This window comes from Trichechus manatus, unplaced genomic scaffold (assembly GCF_000243295.1).
Source record: "Trichechus manatus latirostris isolate Lorelei unplaced genomic scaffold, TriManLat1.0 scaffold00021, whole genome shotgun sequence".
NCBI classification, from domain to species: Eukaryota; Metazoa; Chordata; class Mammalia; order Sirenia; family Trichechidae; genus Trichechus; species Trichechus manatus.
In genome coordinates, this window is record NW_004443957.1 from 16,313,342 (window position 1) to 16,332,136 (window position 18,795).

At 38.5% G+C, this 18,795-nt stretch overlaps 1 protein-coding gene across 1 annotated transcript in view; it reads left to right on the forward strand.

Moving 5' to 3' along the window:
* The window catches only part of AXDND1 (axonemal dynein light chain domain containing 1), a 154,917-nt gene that overhangs the window by 133,111 nt on the left and 3,011 nt on the right, over nucleotides 1-18,795 (forward strand). Inside the window, 4 exon segments of the mRNA XM_004372950.2 lie at nucleotides 3,135-3,233; nucleotides 9,245-9,349; nucleotides 14,944-15,032; nucleotides 15,893-16,146. Of these exon segments, the coding sequence (XP_004373007.1) occupies nucleotides 3,135-3,233; nucleotides 9,245-9,349; nucleotides 14,944-15,032; nucleotides 15,893-16,146 (547 nt within the window).

Genomic DNA, 18,795 nt, shown 5'->3' on the forward strand with positions numbered 1-18,795 from the left:
TCTACTTTTATGTCTTTCAGTAATGTTTTGCAGTAGTTCACTATGTACATTTCTTGTTAGGTTTATGCGTAGGCATTTTATTTTACTTTTTGCTATTTTAAATAGGGTCTTCTTTTCCGTTATATTTTATAACTGGTAACTGTATACATGCTATTGATTTCTGAATTTTAATTTTATATGCTGTGACTGTCTTATTTTAGCAGTTTTCTAATTTATTCTTTTGGGTTCTCCAGATATTTAATAAAATTATCTACAAATAGAGATAGTTTTACCTCTTTCTTACAAATTCTCATGCCTCTAATGGCTTTTTCTTGTCTAATTTCTTTAAATAATGCTTTCAATTCAGTGTTAAGTAGTAGTTGAGATAGCAAACGCACGTATCTTTTTTACTGTAGTAGGAAGGAATGTCTTACTGATTTACCTTTGCAAGGAATATACTTGCATTGGAGTTAATTTATCATGTATTTATCAGTTTATCATTCCTTCAGACATCTCAGACCTTTCACCTGGGATCGCTTTCATTCTGCCTGAACCTTTAGAATTTTGTTTAGTGAGAATCTGCTGGTGACAAACTCAATTTTTGTTTGCCTGAAAATACTTTCATTTCCTCTCATTCTTTTAAATTTTTTTGCTGAGTATACAATTATAGGATGGTGTTATCTTCTCTTAGTATGTTGATGATATTTCCACTGTCTTATGAATTTTATTGTTACCAAACTGACAGTTGGGAATTCATCTGTCAGTTCCTTTGAAGTTAATCCATTTCTTCCCTCTGACTACTTTTAAGATCTGGTTACTTTTAAAATCTACTTTTCTGATCTTTTCAATTTCACTCTAATGCATCTGGTTATGAATTTTCTGTTTAATTTTTGTTGTGATTCACTTGGTTTTCTGAATCTTTGTCTAAGTATATTTCATTAGATCTGGAAAATTCTCAGTCATCATTGTTCAAATATTGCCTCTGCTGTATTCTTTATCTTCTTTCCTTCTGGAATTCTGAATAGATATGTGTTAGACTCTATCACCCATGTTTCTTAACCTTCTTTCATATTTTCCATCCCTTTGCCTCTTTGCATTGCATCCTGGATAATTTCTTCTGGCTTACCTTCCACCTCACTAATTTGCTCTTCAGCTGAGTCCAATCTACTGTTCAACATCTCTGTTGAGTTTTTAAATTCAATTATAGAAGTTCTATTTGGTTATTTTTTACATCTCATTGTTTTTGTCATCTTCTGCTCTTTACTCATATTTACCATCTCTTTTATTTCTTTAAACATGTTAAATATAACTTTTATAATATATCTGATAATTCTAATATATATCTATGTAAGGATGTTAATTATAGCATTATTTATAATAGCAAAAGACTAGAAACAATATAAATGTTGATTAATAGGGGATTTATTAAATAAATTTTGGTACATTCATATAATGGAATTCTGTGCATATGTTTATGTAGTATAGATGTATAGATGTTTATGTAGTGAGATAAAGATAATCCATGATATATTATTGAGAAAAGCAGATTATAGACTGCAGCATATATTATTATCTCACTTATGTTAAAGTATGCATAAAACATTCTGGATGAATATTCAAAAATATTTACAGAATTGTTACCTCTGAGAGTTGAGATTCTTAATTTCTCTGTATTGTTGTTAATATTTTATAGCAATTATATGTTATCAGGAAAAAGTAGTATATGTATTTTGGAAAAATATTCTAATATATTTTGGATATTTTTCTACACCATAAACATATTTCTACAATATAATTTTAAATTGCTATAAACTATTTTGTTTGCGCTTATACCATAATATATTTAAACATTTTCCTATTGTGGGAAATGCTCTTATTTCTAGCTTTTGCTTTTTAAACATGGCTGCAATAAACATCCAAAGGACATTTCCAGTCTTAATATTTTAATAGGCTCCTTTGAGGTATTCAATACTGTTGATTCCTTCTCTCTTGGCTCACCTGGTAGCCTCTCTCACCTTCTAAGGCTACTTTTTGCTTCCTTTGCAGGTTCCTCTTTCTTCCCTGGCCCTTTATGTGACTAGGGTCCGGTCCTAAGGCTTTGTCACTTCATAAATTCTACTTTGGTAATCTAATTTGCTTTGTTGGCTTCAACTAAACACAGATAACTGTAACTGTCAAATATCTATCTTTAGCCCAGGCCCCTCCATCTAAACTCTGGATCCATATATCTGGCTACTTACTGGATATTTCCACTTGGATGTCTCAGTGGTAGTTAAGCTTACACAACCTAATATGAACTTTTTCTCCCCAAACCTGTTTACCCAGCTTTGTATCTTATATCTGTGAATGGCATCACCATCTGTCTAGTGGCCTAAACCATAAAATAGGTGTCATTCAAGATGCTCCTTTTCCGTAACCACCCCACATCCATCCAATCAACCACTAAGAGTTATCTTCTAAATATCTCTTGAATCGCTATCTTCTTCATTTCTGCAACCACTATACAGTCCATTTCCTCCCTGTGTCTTTTTCTCCTTTCCTTCCTCCCTCTCATTGTCTCCTTTCTTCTTTCTTCCTTTTTATTCTATTGTTCCTAGAGTGATTGTTCTAAAATGCAAAACAGATCAATCAGTTTATTGGTACCTCATTGCTTTCATGATAAAATCCAATCTCCTTGGCATGACAGTCTAGCCCTTTTCTCTATTATTGTGCTTCTCTCCATCTGCTCCCAAGTTTGTGTACTACTGAACTAATTTTGTTCTCAAAACCAATCATGCACATACAGCACCCACTACCTAGAAAACCTTTTGTCATCTTCTTCCCCTTACTCATCTTTCAAGAAGAAACTCAGACATTATCTCCTCCAGGAAACCTTGACAAACTAACCCACTTTTTTCACACCTGTACCCTACCAGGTCTAGATTAGGTGCTTTTGCTATGTGACTATATGTATCCATAGCATTTTTTTGTCAGCTAAATTTTAAACATCTTACGGGTAGGGACCACTCTTACTAACCTTTATATGCTTATCACTAGCACAGTGCCAAGTTGCAGAATTAATGCTCTTTGAATATTTTTAAATGAACTATTTCTAATATAGTACTAAAATATTTATATATACGAAGCTATAATTATAATATTGCTTCATCTCACAGTACTTTATAAAAGAATTTGTTGAGCCTGAATTAGACAAATCTTTTAAAGAGGATGAAGAAGAAAGTCCAGAAATAAAGGAAGAAGACAGAGCCAAAGAGGTAAGATTATTTTGTATTATTTTGTCCTTTCTCTTCATCTTTTTAAAGAGTATATAAAAGTACCATGGAAAATAGAAATAGGTCATCTGCGTAGAACTGCCTAGAAATAGGTCATCTGGAGTAAACTCTTTCAACTTCCTTCCTATGCTCAGAGAGATTTAACTAAATCTGCAGGAATACTTACCTAAGGAGCTGTAGTGGCACAGTGGTTAAGCACTTGGCTGCTAATTGAAAAGTTGGCAGTTTGAACCCACCAGTTGCTCCATGGGAGAAAGATGTGACAGTCTGTTTCTGTAAAGATTTACAGCCTTGAACCCCTGAGGCTACGGTCCTAAGACACCCTTCTCAACTGGAACTGAAGCCATTCCCGGAGACCACCTTTCAGCCAAACCATAGACAGGCCCACAAAATAAGCACTAACACCTGAGAGGGACATGCTCCTTAAAACAATCAATTATACAAGATCAAAAGGGCAACATTTGCCCAGAAGCAAAGATGAGAAGGCAGGAAGGGATAGAAAATCAGGATGAAGGAAACAGGGAAACTAGGGCGGAAATGGGGAGAGTGCTGACAGATGGTGGGAAATGAAACCAATGTCATGAAACACTATGCACAAACTATCGAATGGGAAACTAATTTGCTCTGTAAACTTTCACCTAAAGCACAGTAAAAAATAAAAAAAATAAAAAATTACAGCCTTGAGAACCCTGTGGGGAAATTCTACTCTGTCCTGACTATGAATTGGAATTGACTTGAGGGCAACATGTTTGCTTTTGGGTTTTCACTTTATTTTCAGAAGGAATGTCTCTTTTCCTTTCTGAATCCAGCCATTTCCCTTTAAGCCTCATTTAACCCACATTCCCGTAAACTAAATAAAGCTGTCACCTTGATTCCATTTCTTTTTCATCACCAAATTTTTCAAATGATAGTTTAAACTCCATGTCTCCACTTCTTCAGATCCTATTCTGAGCTGCTTTCTCCCCTCCCTCCCACCCCCGTCTCCATATCTTTCCTCTTTTACCTTGTCTCCACCCCTGCTGGGGCATTTGTAATAATAACCCTTCAGGGGCGTTTGTAATAATACTAATAGTAATGAAAATACTGGTGATAACTACCACTAATTGAGAGCCTGCTATGAGCCATATGCTTTGCACATGTTACCCCTTATCTACACAACATACTTTTAAGGTAGATATTATTGTCCCCATTTTATAGATAGGAAAACCTGAAGCTCAGAGAAGTTGGCTAACTTACCCAAAATCTTATAGCTATAAAGGACAGAGCCAACATTCAAACCCAGATAAGTCTGGCACAAGAACACTTGCTAATTCCTATATTTACTACTACTGTCTTTGGCTTCCAGGACTCACGATCACTTTCTAACTCTCTTACAATATCTTAATTTACTTCCCTGGCTTTTCTTTTCTGCATATAATTTAAATGTTGGCATTACCTTATACTCTGTTGTAAGCTCTCTCCTCACTGTACATGCAGGACCAAACTTATTGCCATAGAATTGATTTCGACTCATAGCAACCCTGTAGGACAGAGTAGAACTGCCCCATATGGTTTCCAAGGCTGTATATCTTTATGGAAGCAGGCTGCCACGTCTTTCTCCCACAGAGCGGTTCATGGGTTCCGACCACCAACCTTTTGGTTAGCAGCCAAGCGCTTAACCACTGCACCACTAGGGCTCCTTCACGTGCAGGGCAATAGAAAAGAAATCTTATACAACACTCAAGCTTCCTTTAACTAGCATTTTCTGTATGTTTTATTTCACAATAAAAATGTCCATCTTTTGTTTGTTTCTTTCTTTCTTCCCCCTCCTTTGAGGCTTATCCCATTTGTTACTCCACCTGCCAATCCTCCTTGTCATTATTGTTAATACTAGTGATCATTGACGATCATTTCTTACATTCATTAGAGACCTTGTCATTGTTTTCGTCCCTAACCCGAGTACTAGCACTATCTTAGGTAATGCTGCTGTCCATATGATTGATCTGTCCAGCACTCTAATTCCTTAACTACACCACTCTAGTGATTATATATGTATATATAATATTTTATTGTGTTTTAGGTGAAAGTTTACACAGCAAATTAGGTTCCCATTTAACAATTTCTGTACAGATTGTTCAGTAACATTGGTTACATTTTCCACAGTGTGAACATTCTCATTGTTTCCATTTTGGTTGCTCTGTTTCCATTAATCTAGTTTCCCTGCCTCCCCCCCTTACCTTCTCACCTTTCTTTAGAGTAAATGTTGACTATTTGGTCTTATACGGATGATTTTTTTAAAGGAGCACAGTTCTCATGGGTGATATTGTTTATGAGCCCAACCTGTCATTTAGTGGAAAGGTGACCTCTGGGAATAGTTTCAGTTCAAAGTTTAAAGGGTATCTCAGGGCAGTAGTCTTGGGGGTTCCTCTAGCCTCAATTGGTCTAGTAAGTCTGGACTTTTTAAGAATCTGAGTTTTGTTCTATATTTTTTCTCCTATTCAGTCAGGGTCCATCTATTGTGTGCTTGATTAAAATGGTCAGTAGTGGTAGCTGGGCATCATCTAGTTCTTCTGGTCTCAGGTTAGATGAGGCCGTGGTTCATGTAGCCTCTTAGTCCTGTAGACTGGTTCCTTCTTTGAGACTTTAGTTTCCTTCTTTCTCTTTTGCTCTGGATGAATAGAGACCAATAGTTGTATCATAGATGGCTGCTCACAAGCTTTTAAGACCCTGGACACTACTCACCAAACTAGGATGTAGAACATAAACTTTATGAACTATATTATGCCAATTGACTGAGTTGTCTCATGAGACTATGGTCCTAAGCCTTCAAACCCAGTAAACTAATCCCACGAGGTATTTGGTTATATCTAAAAAGTATCCGTAACTGTGCCCCCATGTGCTTTGTTATATATATATATATGAATAGATATGCAGCACTCACATACATGTGTATACGTATGCCTAAAGATACACCTATGCATGCACACAAATATACACACATATACCTACCCACACACATATTTTTTGATTGTTGTTTCTGCTGTTGCAAAATTATATATGTTATAGCATTTACCAAAAACATCCCTTATTCTTGTGTACTTTTTAGTGACATCATTTACCTTGGTCAAGTTGTGCACGCTTCACCCATGTTCAGTGTTACCTTTCCCATCACTGGTGGCACAGCAGTTAAGCATTCGGCTGCTAACCAAAAGATTAGCAGTTCAAATCAACCAGCCACTCCTTGGAAACCCTATGGGGCAGTTCTGTTCTGTCCTGTAAGATCACTATCAGTCAGAATTGACTTGACAGCAATGGGTTTGTGATTTTCACACCTACTTTACCTCAGCCACATTCCTGACCTTATCATCCAGAAATTGTCCACCTTAAATTTCTCTTATTAAAACCTGCCATCCTTCCAAATTTTTAACCTCTTTCCTCCCATAACACCTTGTTCTTTGATTCCATTCAGTACCTTTATGTTTTTCTTTTCTGCTAATTTTCAAACCTTTTATTTTTCTGTTTCTTCCCTAAGCAGCTGGACCCCATGATCTATCATTTCAGCCTCCTTTTTGCCAATTCCACAACTCCCTAGCCCCATTATTCGCCCCCTACATTTACTCTGCCAAACCCTATCCTTCAGCAGTCTAATCATCCTCCCCCCACCCCGTTTTAGTCTCATCTACTCTGCTGAGAGTTACTAGAGAGTTATATAACCATATATGTTGGTGTCACCAATATTCATGATCTTCAACACCAGCTGAGCCTTAGTTCTGCTCAGTAACCCTTCTTAAGTCCCTCTCCCATTAACCTCATGGGCTAATCGAGATTGTAACAATTCTCCTCAAGTCTCCCACCATGACCTCCTCACTCTCAGCATTGGGTTGTAAATTCTTCTTGGCTCATTCAGGGTCCTAGAGATTGTCAACCCACAGCCTTCTCCAACTTCCTGTTATGCCTGATCCTCTCTGACTCCCAGATTTCACTTCCACAATTAGTCCTGACAAGTCAAGATGGGGAAGGGGGGACACTGCACAGTGGAAAAGGGATGAATTTGAGGAGAACTCATGAGATGCTGCCTCCCGGCTCAGGAATGCACCACTGGGGGATAAATGCTGGGCAGTCTTTGGTCCAGATGTTTGCAGAGAAGGCAGGGTCAAGGAAGATGTTGATGGCTACCCTCACTCTGTACCTTTTAGTTAGCCCAACGCACCCAGGCATGCAGGATCTGTTAACCATTAAAGCAATTTAGAAGCCCTTCCACTCTGTCCAAGACAGTTATCAGGCTCCTCTTTTCTTTGTTTCTAGACCCTGCTCCTATTCTCTTCTAGTACCCTAAGTTCCTCACCTCGAGCTATGTCTTACATTTTCAGCCCTGCTCCCTTTTTTTACTTTAATGCTGCACTTCCTTTATCAGTTTGACACTCTGTACCTATAGCCCAGCTTGTCCTCCAACTCATGGCCCATAGACTTTTTGAGTCCTCTCCCTCTTTTTTTTTTTTTTGACATCTATTTGAAAGACAGTATTTGAAGGATCATGGACCTTGGAGTCAGCCAGACTTGGGTTCAAATCTGAACTTTGCCACATATGACAAATTTCACCCACTCCTCACTTATCAACGTGGTTAGGTTCCAAAGACCAGATCGTTATGCAAAAATTGGCATTATGAGAAAATGGAGGATGACTACATCAGATCACAAAATGGAGGATGACTACATCATTACATAACTGCCAAACCACTGAGAATCATGGCCCAGCCAAGTTGATGGATAACCGTAACCATCACAGCCAGTGTTACTCTTGCCTTGCACCTCAGTGTTCATTACTGCCAGAAGTATGTTGTTAATGCACAAAATAGTCAGATAGTAGACTTTTTACTATTGTTGTCAATGCAAAATGTCAGATAAGGAGATAGTCGATAAGTGAGGAATAGGTGTATTTAAAACCTATGAGCCTTGGTTTCCTCATTTGTCATGCAGGAACAATGATGCCCCGCTTGCAGGATTGTTGTGAGGACTGAGATGAGACTATGAATGCAGAATAGCTGACTCAGTGTTTGGCATATAGAAGGCACAGAATAAATGGAAACTTGGTCACTAAATGCCATAATATCTTTTAAATGTGTAATGTACCCTGTCCTCTCTTTCTCCTGTTATCTTTTTTCAGGCCCTTTACTTCTTTTGCCTGGGTTTTTACTCAGGTCTCCTACTAGGCCTTTCTGCCTAGGATCTCTGCCCTCTCCAGTCCACCTCCCATGCTTCCAGCAGCTTTATCTAATACTTTCCTTCTCATTTTAGAAAGCTCTGTTGGTTCTGTGTGTTCTAACGTGAGGAAAAATTGAAACTGCTTAGCGCGGATAACCAAGTTTTCCTAATTGAGCCCTGCCAGTCACATTTCCCCTGTGCTTTCTCCTGGCTCCAGACATGCTCAGATCTTTCCTCCTCTAGGACTTTGCACATGCTGGATTTTCCCTCTTCTCTGAATGTTCAGGCAGAGTGCAGGGCCCTTCTCTGGGTGGCCATAGCTCTTGGGATACACCTCTGTGGTAACAGTAATCATATTTTGCCATAATTATTTATTTTATTATTTGTCTCTCCTATGGAGCCCTGGTGATGCAGTGGGTAAGAACTTGGATGCTAACCAAAATGTCAGCAGTTCAAATCCACCAGCTGCTCCTTGGAAACATTATGGAGCAGCTCTACTCTGTCCTATAGGGTCGCTGTGAGTCAGAATCAACTCGACAGCAATGGGTTTGGCAGTTCTCTGCTACTGTGCTGTGAGTTCTTGAGATCTGGAACAGATCTCTACTTTTTTCCCCACAGTTACCTCCCTTCATGCCCATTCCCCACCCCTCACCAATTTCTCACACTGTGGCTGCTACATGTAAGTCCTTAAAAATGCTTTGTGAATGATTAAAATGGAAAGTTAAAGTTTCAGTTGTGGCACCAGATGACTTGCTATGCCACTGTATCACACACTAGCTCACTAATAGGTTCTTGGTATTTCTGTACCCCAGAAACCTTCAACATCTATGGAGAGTGAACCACTCATTCGAGTCATTGGAGTAGACGAAAATATTCACACCAAAACTCTATTTGGAAGAGATATATTGACTTCCTGGGTATGTATCTGAAACTCAACTTTGTACTTCAAAACTACTTAATATTATGTAAAGATGATATGGGTTTAATAAAACTTTTAGTTCCTCCAAGAAGAGCAGGAGCTCCTAAGTAATGTATCTTACAGATTTTTTTTTTCTCTAGCATCATCCCTGTAAAAAACTCTCATTTCCCTACGTTAACTTTACAAAAATGTCTCCTTCACTTCTTTAGATCTCATTTTAAAATTAATATTTCAGTCCTTTCCTTAATTTAACAATTCCTTGGTCAATATTTTTAATATATTAATTCAGAAGACTTTATTCAAGGCTGTTATAAGCACCCATTTCCAACCACAAGAATTATTGAGAAATTGGAAACCAACTGAGACCTTTAGACAGTAGCTGTAAAAACTCAACAGGAAAGCAGATTTTTAAAATTTCCACAGGACATTCTGGAATCATGGTAGACTTAAGTCATCTGAAGATTGGTATCTCTCTCTATACAGAATACCTTCACCTTAGGAGTCTGTGAATGGGCCTCATCCTGTTAATCCCCTGAAATTGTATGCAACATTTTGCGCACATGTTCAAACTACGTTTTCTCAGGGGAGGCAGTGTCCAGAGATTTCATCAAGTATCTCAACCCACAAAGTTAAGAAACATTTTATTGTTAGAGGTCTGATCCATTTGAATAGGCAATATTGTGTGTGTAGGGGTAGGGAGCTGTGTGGAGGGTAGTGGTGGATGGCAGCTGGATCGCTAAGCTGGAGGCATGGCTCAAAGTAGAGGCAAATTGCAAGGGATATTTGTCCAGAAAGGTTGTAGGAAATAGGATCCAATCTAGTAGGAAGATCTGGGAGAAACTATTCTGGAGAGTCAGGCAGAAGCTGGTAAAATTGGGATGGGGAGGGTGGATGGACGGAGGAGTTGCTCCACACAAGCACATTCTCCCAAAGTGATGCCTTTTCAACAAGCTTTATTAATATTTCTTTAAGACTATGAGGCAGAGACGTAAGAAGAAGCAGTGTGAAAGGAAGGTCATGAGACAAGTAAAAAAAAAAAAGGGAGACAAAGGGTAGCACCTTTTTATCTGCTAACCTCCCACCAATCCCACCCAAAGCCCTCCTGCCTCAGTCTTGCTCCCCTGAGGTGAGAACCCAGCTATATCATCCAGACTGGGCATCTGCACCAGGCCCTGGAGCCTGGCAGGAAAATAGGAACCTGTAGCCTGGGGCAAAACTGAGGACCTGTTGCATGTCTTTGATGGTGTAGGTTGCTCTCTGCTCCAGGATGCTGATTTCTGTCTGGTACCTTGTAGATAGCCCAGCTGAAAAGGGTGTGGCCCCAAAATTCCATTTCCAGGCTTTTGAAAAGTTGTTGCTGCTGCTGCTGTCAATCACTGAAGACCAAACTGTCTAGGTTCTCATTGACCACAAGGTCTGGGGAGTGGACCAAAATGCCATCCAGATATATAATTACTTTCAAGTTACTGGAGGTAAAAAAGAATCACCTTCATCTGTGAGTGGTGGCTGGAGCACAGCACAGGTAGAAAGTAATCACCAGGTGCTCAAACAGAAGTGGCCTAATTGTGCTAGGCTAGTGGGGACAAGGTTGATGATATCGGAAGATCTGGCATACACAGAATGAACTGCCTTCAACTGGTCTGAGGTCAGGAATATGAATGGTGTGTGGGTGGTTGCCACCTGGCACACATAGAGGATGCTGTAATGCTAGAAGCCCAGTGCCCAGCATTTCAGACCATGGGAATTTCCTACTGAAGGCTTTGAAATGGATCACAAAGCATTAATCTATACTTGCCAGTATCAAAACAGGAATGTTCATCTTGTACATTGTGATTCCAAACCCAAACCCACTGCCATTGAGTCGATTCCAACTCATAGTGACCCTATAGGACAGAGTAGAACTGTCCCATAGGGTTTCCAAGGCTGTAAATCTTTATGGAATCAGACCGCCACATCTTTCTCCCACAGAGCGGCTGATGGGTTCGAACTGCCAATCTTTCAGTTAGTAGATGAGCGCTTTAACCACTGTGACACCAGGGCTCCCTCATTGTAACTTAGTATATATCTATTGAATGAATGAGGACAGAGTCAGAAGGCTCAAACATACACAGTTAACAGTGTATAATCCTGGTTTACTTTGTGTCCCACCTATAGTTATAGTTGTTTTATAAGGCTATAAATCATGTGTGGAATTTTAGTTCTAGAACCTTCTGCTCTGCAAACCTCTCTTTTTGATTCAAAAAATAAGTTATAAACCAAAAACCAATTGCCGTTGAGTCAATTCCGACTCATAGTGACCCTATAGGACAGAGTAGAACTGCCCCATAGGATTTCCAAGGAGTGCCTGGTAGATTCAAACTGCCATAGCCATAGCCCTTAACCACTACACCACTAGGGTTTCCAGATAAACTATAGCATGTGCTATATAGGCATAGCCATGTCACATGCAACTGGATCAGATTGAACAAAGAGCATTTACTGCCTGTCTTAGGCTGGGTTCTCTAGAGAATCAAAACCAGTAACGCACATATATAGAGAGAGATTCATATCAAGGAAACAGCTCACGCGATTGTAGAGGCTGGAACGTCCCAAGTTCATGGATCAGAATAGAGGGTTTTATTGATTCACGTAGCCACAGGGACTGGCAAACCCAAGATCGGCAGGTCAGAGAGCAGGGCTCCCACCACAGGCTGTGAAGATGGACGAATCCCAAGATCGGCAGGCAAGACTACAAGGCTTCTCCTGATTCACGTAGCTGCAGGGCCTGGTGAACCCAAGATAAGCAGGTCGGAGAGCAGGGCTTGCACTCACAGGCTGTGAAGATGGACAAATCCTGAGATTGGCAGATAAGCTGATAGCTCAAGTCCCAAGAACCGTAGGTCAGATGAACAGGAGGCAGCAGCAGGATCCAGAGTGAGCAAAAAGCCCGAATGTCTGCTTATATTCCAATGCCGGCCACACCCCCAAGGAAACTCCCTTTGAACTGATTGGCTACTCGCAGCAGATTCCATCATGGGAGTGGTCACACATACACTGAGAATCATGGCCCAACCAAGTTGACACACAATTTTATTTTTTATTGTTGTGCTTTAAGTGAAAGTTTACAATTCAAGTTAGTCTCTCATACAAAAATTTATACGTACATTGTTTGTTTTGTGACCCTACTTGCTCTCTCTATACTGTGACAGCACACTCTTCCTTTCCACCCCGGATTTCCCATGTGCATTCAACCAGATCCTCTCTGCCTTCTCATCTCGCCTCCGGACGAGAGCTGCTCATTGAATCTCTTGTATCTACTTGAGCTAAGAAGCACACTCTTCACGAGTATCATTTTCTGTCCTGTAGTCCAGTCTAATCTTTGTCTGAAGAGTTGGCCTCGGGAATGGTTTTAGTTTTGGGCTAACAGAGAGCCTGGGGGCCATGTCTTCCAGGTTCCCTCCAGTCTCAATCAAACCATTAAGTTTGGTGTTTTTACTAGAATTTGAGTTCTGTACCCCACTTTTCTCCTGCTCTGTCAGGGACTCCCTGTTGTGTTCCCCGTCAGGGAAGTCATTGGTGGTAGCTGGGCACCATCTAGTTCTTCTGGTCTCAATCTGATGGAGTCTCTGGTTTATAAGCACCTTTCTGTCTCTTGGGCTAATACTTTCATTGTGTCTATGGTGTTCTTCATTCTCCTTTACTCCAGGTGGGTTGGGACCAATTGATGCATCTTAGATGGCCACTTGCTAGCTTTTAAGACCACAGACGCCACTCACCAAAGTGGGATGAAGAACATTTTCTTAAAAAACTTTGTTATGCCAGTTGACCTAGGTGTCCCCTGAAAGCATGGTCCCCAGACCCCCACCCCTGCTACTCTGTCCCTTGATGTGTTTGGTTGTATTCAGAAAATTTCTTAGCTTTGGTTTAGTCCAGTTGTGCTGACTTCCCCTGTAGTGTGTGCTGTCCTTCCCTTCACCTAAGATAGTTCTTGTCTACTTTCTAGTTAGTGAATACCCCGTCCCTCCCTCCCCACCCTCGTAACCATCAAAGAATGTATGTAGTCTTCTATGTTTAAACATTTTCTTGGATTTTTATAATAGTGGTCTTATACAGTATTTGTCCTTTTGCAACTAAGTTCACTCAGCATAATACCTTCCAGATTCCTCCATGTTATGTTTCATGGATTCATCATCGTTCTTTATCATTGTGTAGTATTCAATTGTGTGAATATACTGTAATTTGTTTATCCATTTGTCCATTGATGGGCACCTAAGTTGTTTCCATCTTTTAGCTATCATGAACAATGCTGCAGTGAACATGGGTGTGCAGATATCTATTCGTGTGACGGCTCTTAATTCTCTAGGATATATTCCAGGGAGCGGGATTGCTGGGTGTGTGGTACTTCTATTCCTAGCTTTTAAAGGAAGCACCACAACAATTTCCATAATGGTTGTACCATTTTACATTCCCAACAGTGTATAAGTGTTCCACTCTCCACAACCTCTCCAACATTTATTATTTGGTGTTTTTTGGATTAATGCTAGCCTTGCTGGGATGAGATGGTATCTCATTGTAGTTTTGATTTGCATTTCTCTAATGGCTAATGATTGTTAGCATTTCCTCATGTTGACACAGAATCTTAACCATCACACTGCCGAAACAAATTTCCCAAAACGGACAGCAAAACAGAGAGAGAAAAATAAGTGACCGTTAAAATAAGAAAGAAGAGAGTAAAAGAGCAAGAATAAAAGTGAAAATGTGTAACAACTTCTGTTCTCTGTTTTTCTTTTAGAAAAAGACAGTGTAGTACAAGGGAACATGTGATTGAGGATGAGGAGGCCTAGATAAAGATTTTACTTTAGCCCACTAGATCATTCTATGGTTCTGGCAGTCTGCCAATCCTTAGATGTCCCTTTCCATCTATAATGTGGAGTTTACCTTTTACTTGCCTCCAGTTGGGAAACATGGAAAAATGAGATTTTTTTAAAGCACACACTTCTGGGAAAATGTCATAATATTCATTTTAAAAGTATGCTTGTAATTTCTGTCCTCTAGATTTTTTCACCTTCCTCTTATTTTTTTTTTTTCTCTTTTCAGGAATGTATCTAGTGTGAAAGTAAATGAAAGAAGTTTTTTTTTCTTTACTATATGGCTGAATTTACACCTTTATGTAGTTCCCTAAGGAATGTAGAGTAACGATCTTATTGGATTTTGCATTGTTATATTCTTAGTGAAGTCAATTATTAATAAGATATAATTTCCTTGATCTTTAACTTGCTTTATTAGAGAAACTTGTTTACCTTCCTTTTTATATTTTAAACCTTTTCTTCTTTCTGGTTTCATTTTTTGTCATTATTTTCCCTGCCTCTTCTTTATAACTCTAATCAAAGTTATATCCACCTTTAGCATGAATAATTTGGCCACAAGCAATAATTTGGCCATAGGCAAGCTATATATTCTTTTTTGGTGTTAACAATGTGTTTAATCATCTATTTAGACAAATATGGGTCATAGGAAAATATCCTGAAAGGCTTGACCCAGAATATCCTAAAGAGGTAGAGTATTAATTGCTCGGACTCTCAGTTCATTTATATCACATATTTTCTTTGTCAGAGAGAAGCAGCTGATCAGGGTACACCAGCTCAAAAGAATAAGTATCTGGAAGCAATGACTATAATTGAACATATGCAGGAGAAGTTACTGTGAGTATGAAGCACAGGAATGGTAAGAGGATGAAGATTGCTGGCCAGGAGGCTTGGCTGGGAAATCTAAACTTCCTGGCTTACCTCTGACACTCTGGCTTCCTTCGTCCTTACTGGTGAGATGGGTATCACCAAATATCTGCTAGAGGTAGTGAACTACAGTGCTACAATAGGAATGTCCGTCCTCGTCCACAGTGGAGATGGAGAAGTCACAGTGTGTGTGTGTTGTGGGGAAGTGTCTGGAGTGATCCAATTCAATGTGGTCTAAGAGATGATTTAGGGAAACAAATGGAGCTGGGAGAAAATACTGTGGCTCAAGAAGTAATGTTACATAACCTAAAGACTAGGAAAAGTTAAAGTTGTTGAGGTTGCCAGTAGCATAGGCATAGAGACATATGATATGTATTCTAGTGATTAAGAAGCACATCTCTAACTAGTTTTCTTGATTGTAAAATTTAATTTTAGAGGTACTAGAAAAGAGACACTATTGGATTTGGTTTGTTGGATCATATCAGTTAAAAGAAGCCAAAATCAACCCTAAAAAAGGGTTCTCTAGCTATTGAAGGAGAATTCCAAATACTTAAAAGTCAGATTTCACTTCAAAATGATAAATATGTTGTATTCTTAAATCACAGCACAACTCCAACTCTGAATTGACATTTGAAGTAGCCCCCAGACCCCCCAATTCTTGGCTAATCATTGTTGTTACTGCTTCCCTTATCTGTACCCTTCAGATGTAGTCATCCAGTTCCATTGCCCTTTTTAGAGAATGAGTTTCTAGATCAAAGATACTTTATTATTATTATTTTTTTTTTACCCTTTCTGTTTTGTTGTGTTTCTCTGGACTTTGTCTACATCAGGGAGGTTGAAAGCAGAGCCAGACAGGCAGAAGAGAAGTTTGATGAAGTAAATGAGAAACTTCATTATACCCTTATAAAAAATAAAGAACTGGAGAAGGAACTAGAAGACATATTCATGAAGCCTAAAAACAAGGAACCTGAAGGAGAAGAAGAAGAAAATGAAGGGGACAGAGATGAAGAAGACAAAGAAGAAGACAAAGAAGAAGACGAAGAAGTTAGACGAGTAGCAAGTTCTTCAAAATCTCTAAAGAAAGGTGAGGCTTGCCTTTTTTTTTTTTGTTTGTTTGTTTTATTTAGTTTGTATTTATTAAAGTAAACTTACATGGTCCACAATATTTTAGAAGAACATCAATATCTTTAGTGATGATCTACTAGTTTATACTTTATACTAGTTTATACTTCTTCTCATAAGAATGCACGTTAGAATAAAAACTAACATGGAATAAAATTTTTACTTATAAAACTGGCAAAGATTTTTTTAAATGAAAGAACACAATGATGGCCAAAATTGGCAACATGGTTACTTTTACAGTTAATTCTCGTGAGTGAACAAATAGAACCCTTTTAGAATATAATTTGAAAATATGTATGAAATGCCTTAAAAAACATGCATATACTTTGACCTAATAATTTCACTCTTGAGAATTTAGTCTAAGGAAATGGTCCTAAACACAGAAAAAAAAAAATGTACAAGGTTTTTCAGTGTATCATTGTATCTTTTAGAAAAAAATAGAAACGCCCACCCATTCAATCCTCGAAGAAAGACTAAGTATTAACCCACCTGAATATTATACAACTATTAAAATGCTGTTTATGAGGAGTTTGTAGTGACATTAGAAATTTTTGTTAAAATATGAAGAGCCAGAAGCAGGATATAACACAATTTAAAAAATAATAATCATAATAATTTTGTTGTGTTTTCAGTGAAGGTTTACACAGCAGTTTAGGTTCCCATTCAACAATTTCTGCACAGATTGTTCAGTGACATTGATTATATTCTTCACAATTCGTGAACATTCTCATTATTTCCGTTCTGGTTTTTCTGTTTCCATTAATCTACTTTTCCTGCCCCCTTACATTCTCATCTTTGTTTTAAAGTCATCGTTGACCATTTGGTCTCATATAAGCGATTTTTTAAAGGGGCACAGTATTTACTAGGGATATTCATTATTTTCTGAGCCAATTTGTTATTTAGCTGCAAGGTGACCGCAGGAGTTAGTTCTGGTTTAAGGTTTAAAGAGTATCTCAGGGCAGTAGTCTCGGGGAGTCCTCCAATCTCAACAGGTCCAGTAAGTCTGGATTCTTTAAGAATTTGAGGTTCTGTTCCACATTTTTCTCTCACTTTATCGGGATGTAATGACATAATTTCAAGTTGGAACTTTACCATTGACATATGGGAGCTTGAGAGAAACTGAAACATGAGTTTTAACAAAAGATGCTTTAAAAAAATTTTTTTAAACCATTTTTCTGATCTGCAAGATTTGGTTTTACTTCCCTGCATTTTAAATTACTAATTTACACCGGAAAATCACAAGTATGGAGTTTGCATTCTGCTAGTCAGTATGGTTTAAGGTTTTGCTTTTTTCAGTAAACTTTTTTTTTAATTGTGCTTTAGGTGAAAGTTTACAGTGCAAATCAGTTTCTCATTCAAAAATTTATACAGAAATTGTTTTGTGACATTGGTTGCAGTCCTCGCAATGTGCCAGCACTCTCCCCCTTCCCACCTCAGGTTCCCCATGTCCATTTGTCCAGAGTTCCTGTCCCTTTCTGCCTCTCATATGACACAATTTTTAAAAGTCTAGAAAAAAGACCAGAAAGAAACATGACCAGATATTGACAGACATTATTTCTGGGTGATGGAGATTCATGAGATTTTTATCTTCCTTCTATTTTTTGTATTTGTTGGATTTTCTATGATAAAAATAATCTTTTATTCTACAGGAAAAGGAATTTAACTCTTCATTGTCTTATCTCTAATTAATGTTATAATCTGCCCTCAAGCAGTTCTCAATATCCCCAACATTGGAAGCTATTTTTTTTGTCTTTGCTTTTATCTTCAAACTATGGTCTGTTCCCAGTACAACTCCTAGTTCAAGAAATAGTTCGGGGAAGATATCTCCTTTCTGTTTTCCTCTGTTATCCCTTATCTCTACCTAACCCCCAGCAAAAGTAGTGAAGTTAGCCAGCTACTCGCAGTCCCTTCTCCCCCACCAGGTATAAGGGGTATCAACACTATTTGGAGGAAGTGCCTGAGCTCTACTTCTGTCTGCTCTGAACTGGTGAAAATGTTATTTTTTCTAAGTGCATCAATCCTTTAGTTTTGGGTTTGAATATATATAAGATAGTTTTCATGAATTATTTTATTTCATCCTCTCACATTGAGGATGCAATTTTATTCTGATTATTTGAAAACTAGACCTTTTCCAAATTATAGAAAAATAAATGTGCAAGCCATACAAAAGGCCTGTGTGTTAATGTGGAGAGACTACTTCAATATGGAATGAGAGACTTTAGTTTTGTCCATTACCATAAAGTCTTGGGGATTAGGTTAATCTAGAACTGAAAAGTTTTAATAATTTAAGATAGAAGATAACTATATACAGTTAGTCCTCAACCTATAAACAATAAACTATACAAACAAGTAGTCACCTTTCTCCCTCCCTCTAGACATCCCCATTAGAGTCATTGCCTGGGACTCCAAAGTACACGGCAAGAAGACTTACAAAGCTTAGGGGAGCTGACTCCTAAGCAGGGCAGTCCTCATGTCCTGTAGGAAACCTGAACTTTTTCTCCTGTAAGCTCAGAAGCTTAACTTGGATCCACAGTCAACACCCATGGAAGCAGCAGTCAGGAAATCAAACAACGTATTGCATTGGGCAAATCTGTTGCAAAAGACTTCTTTA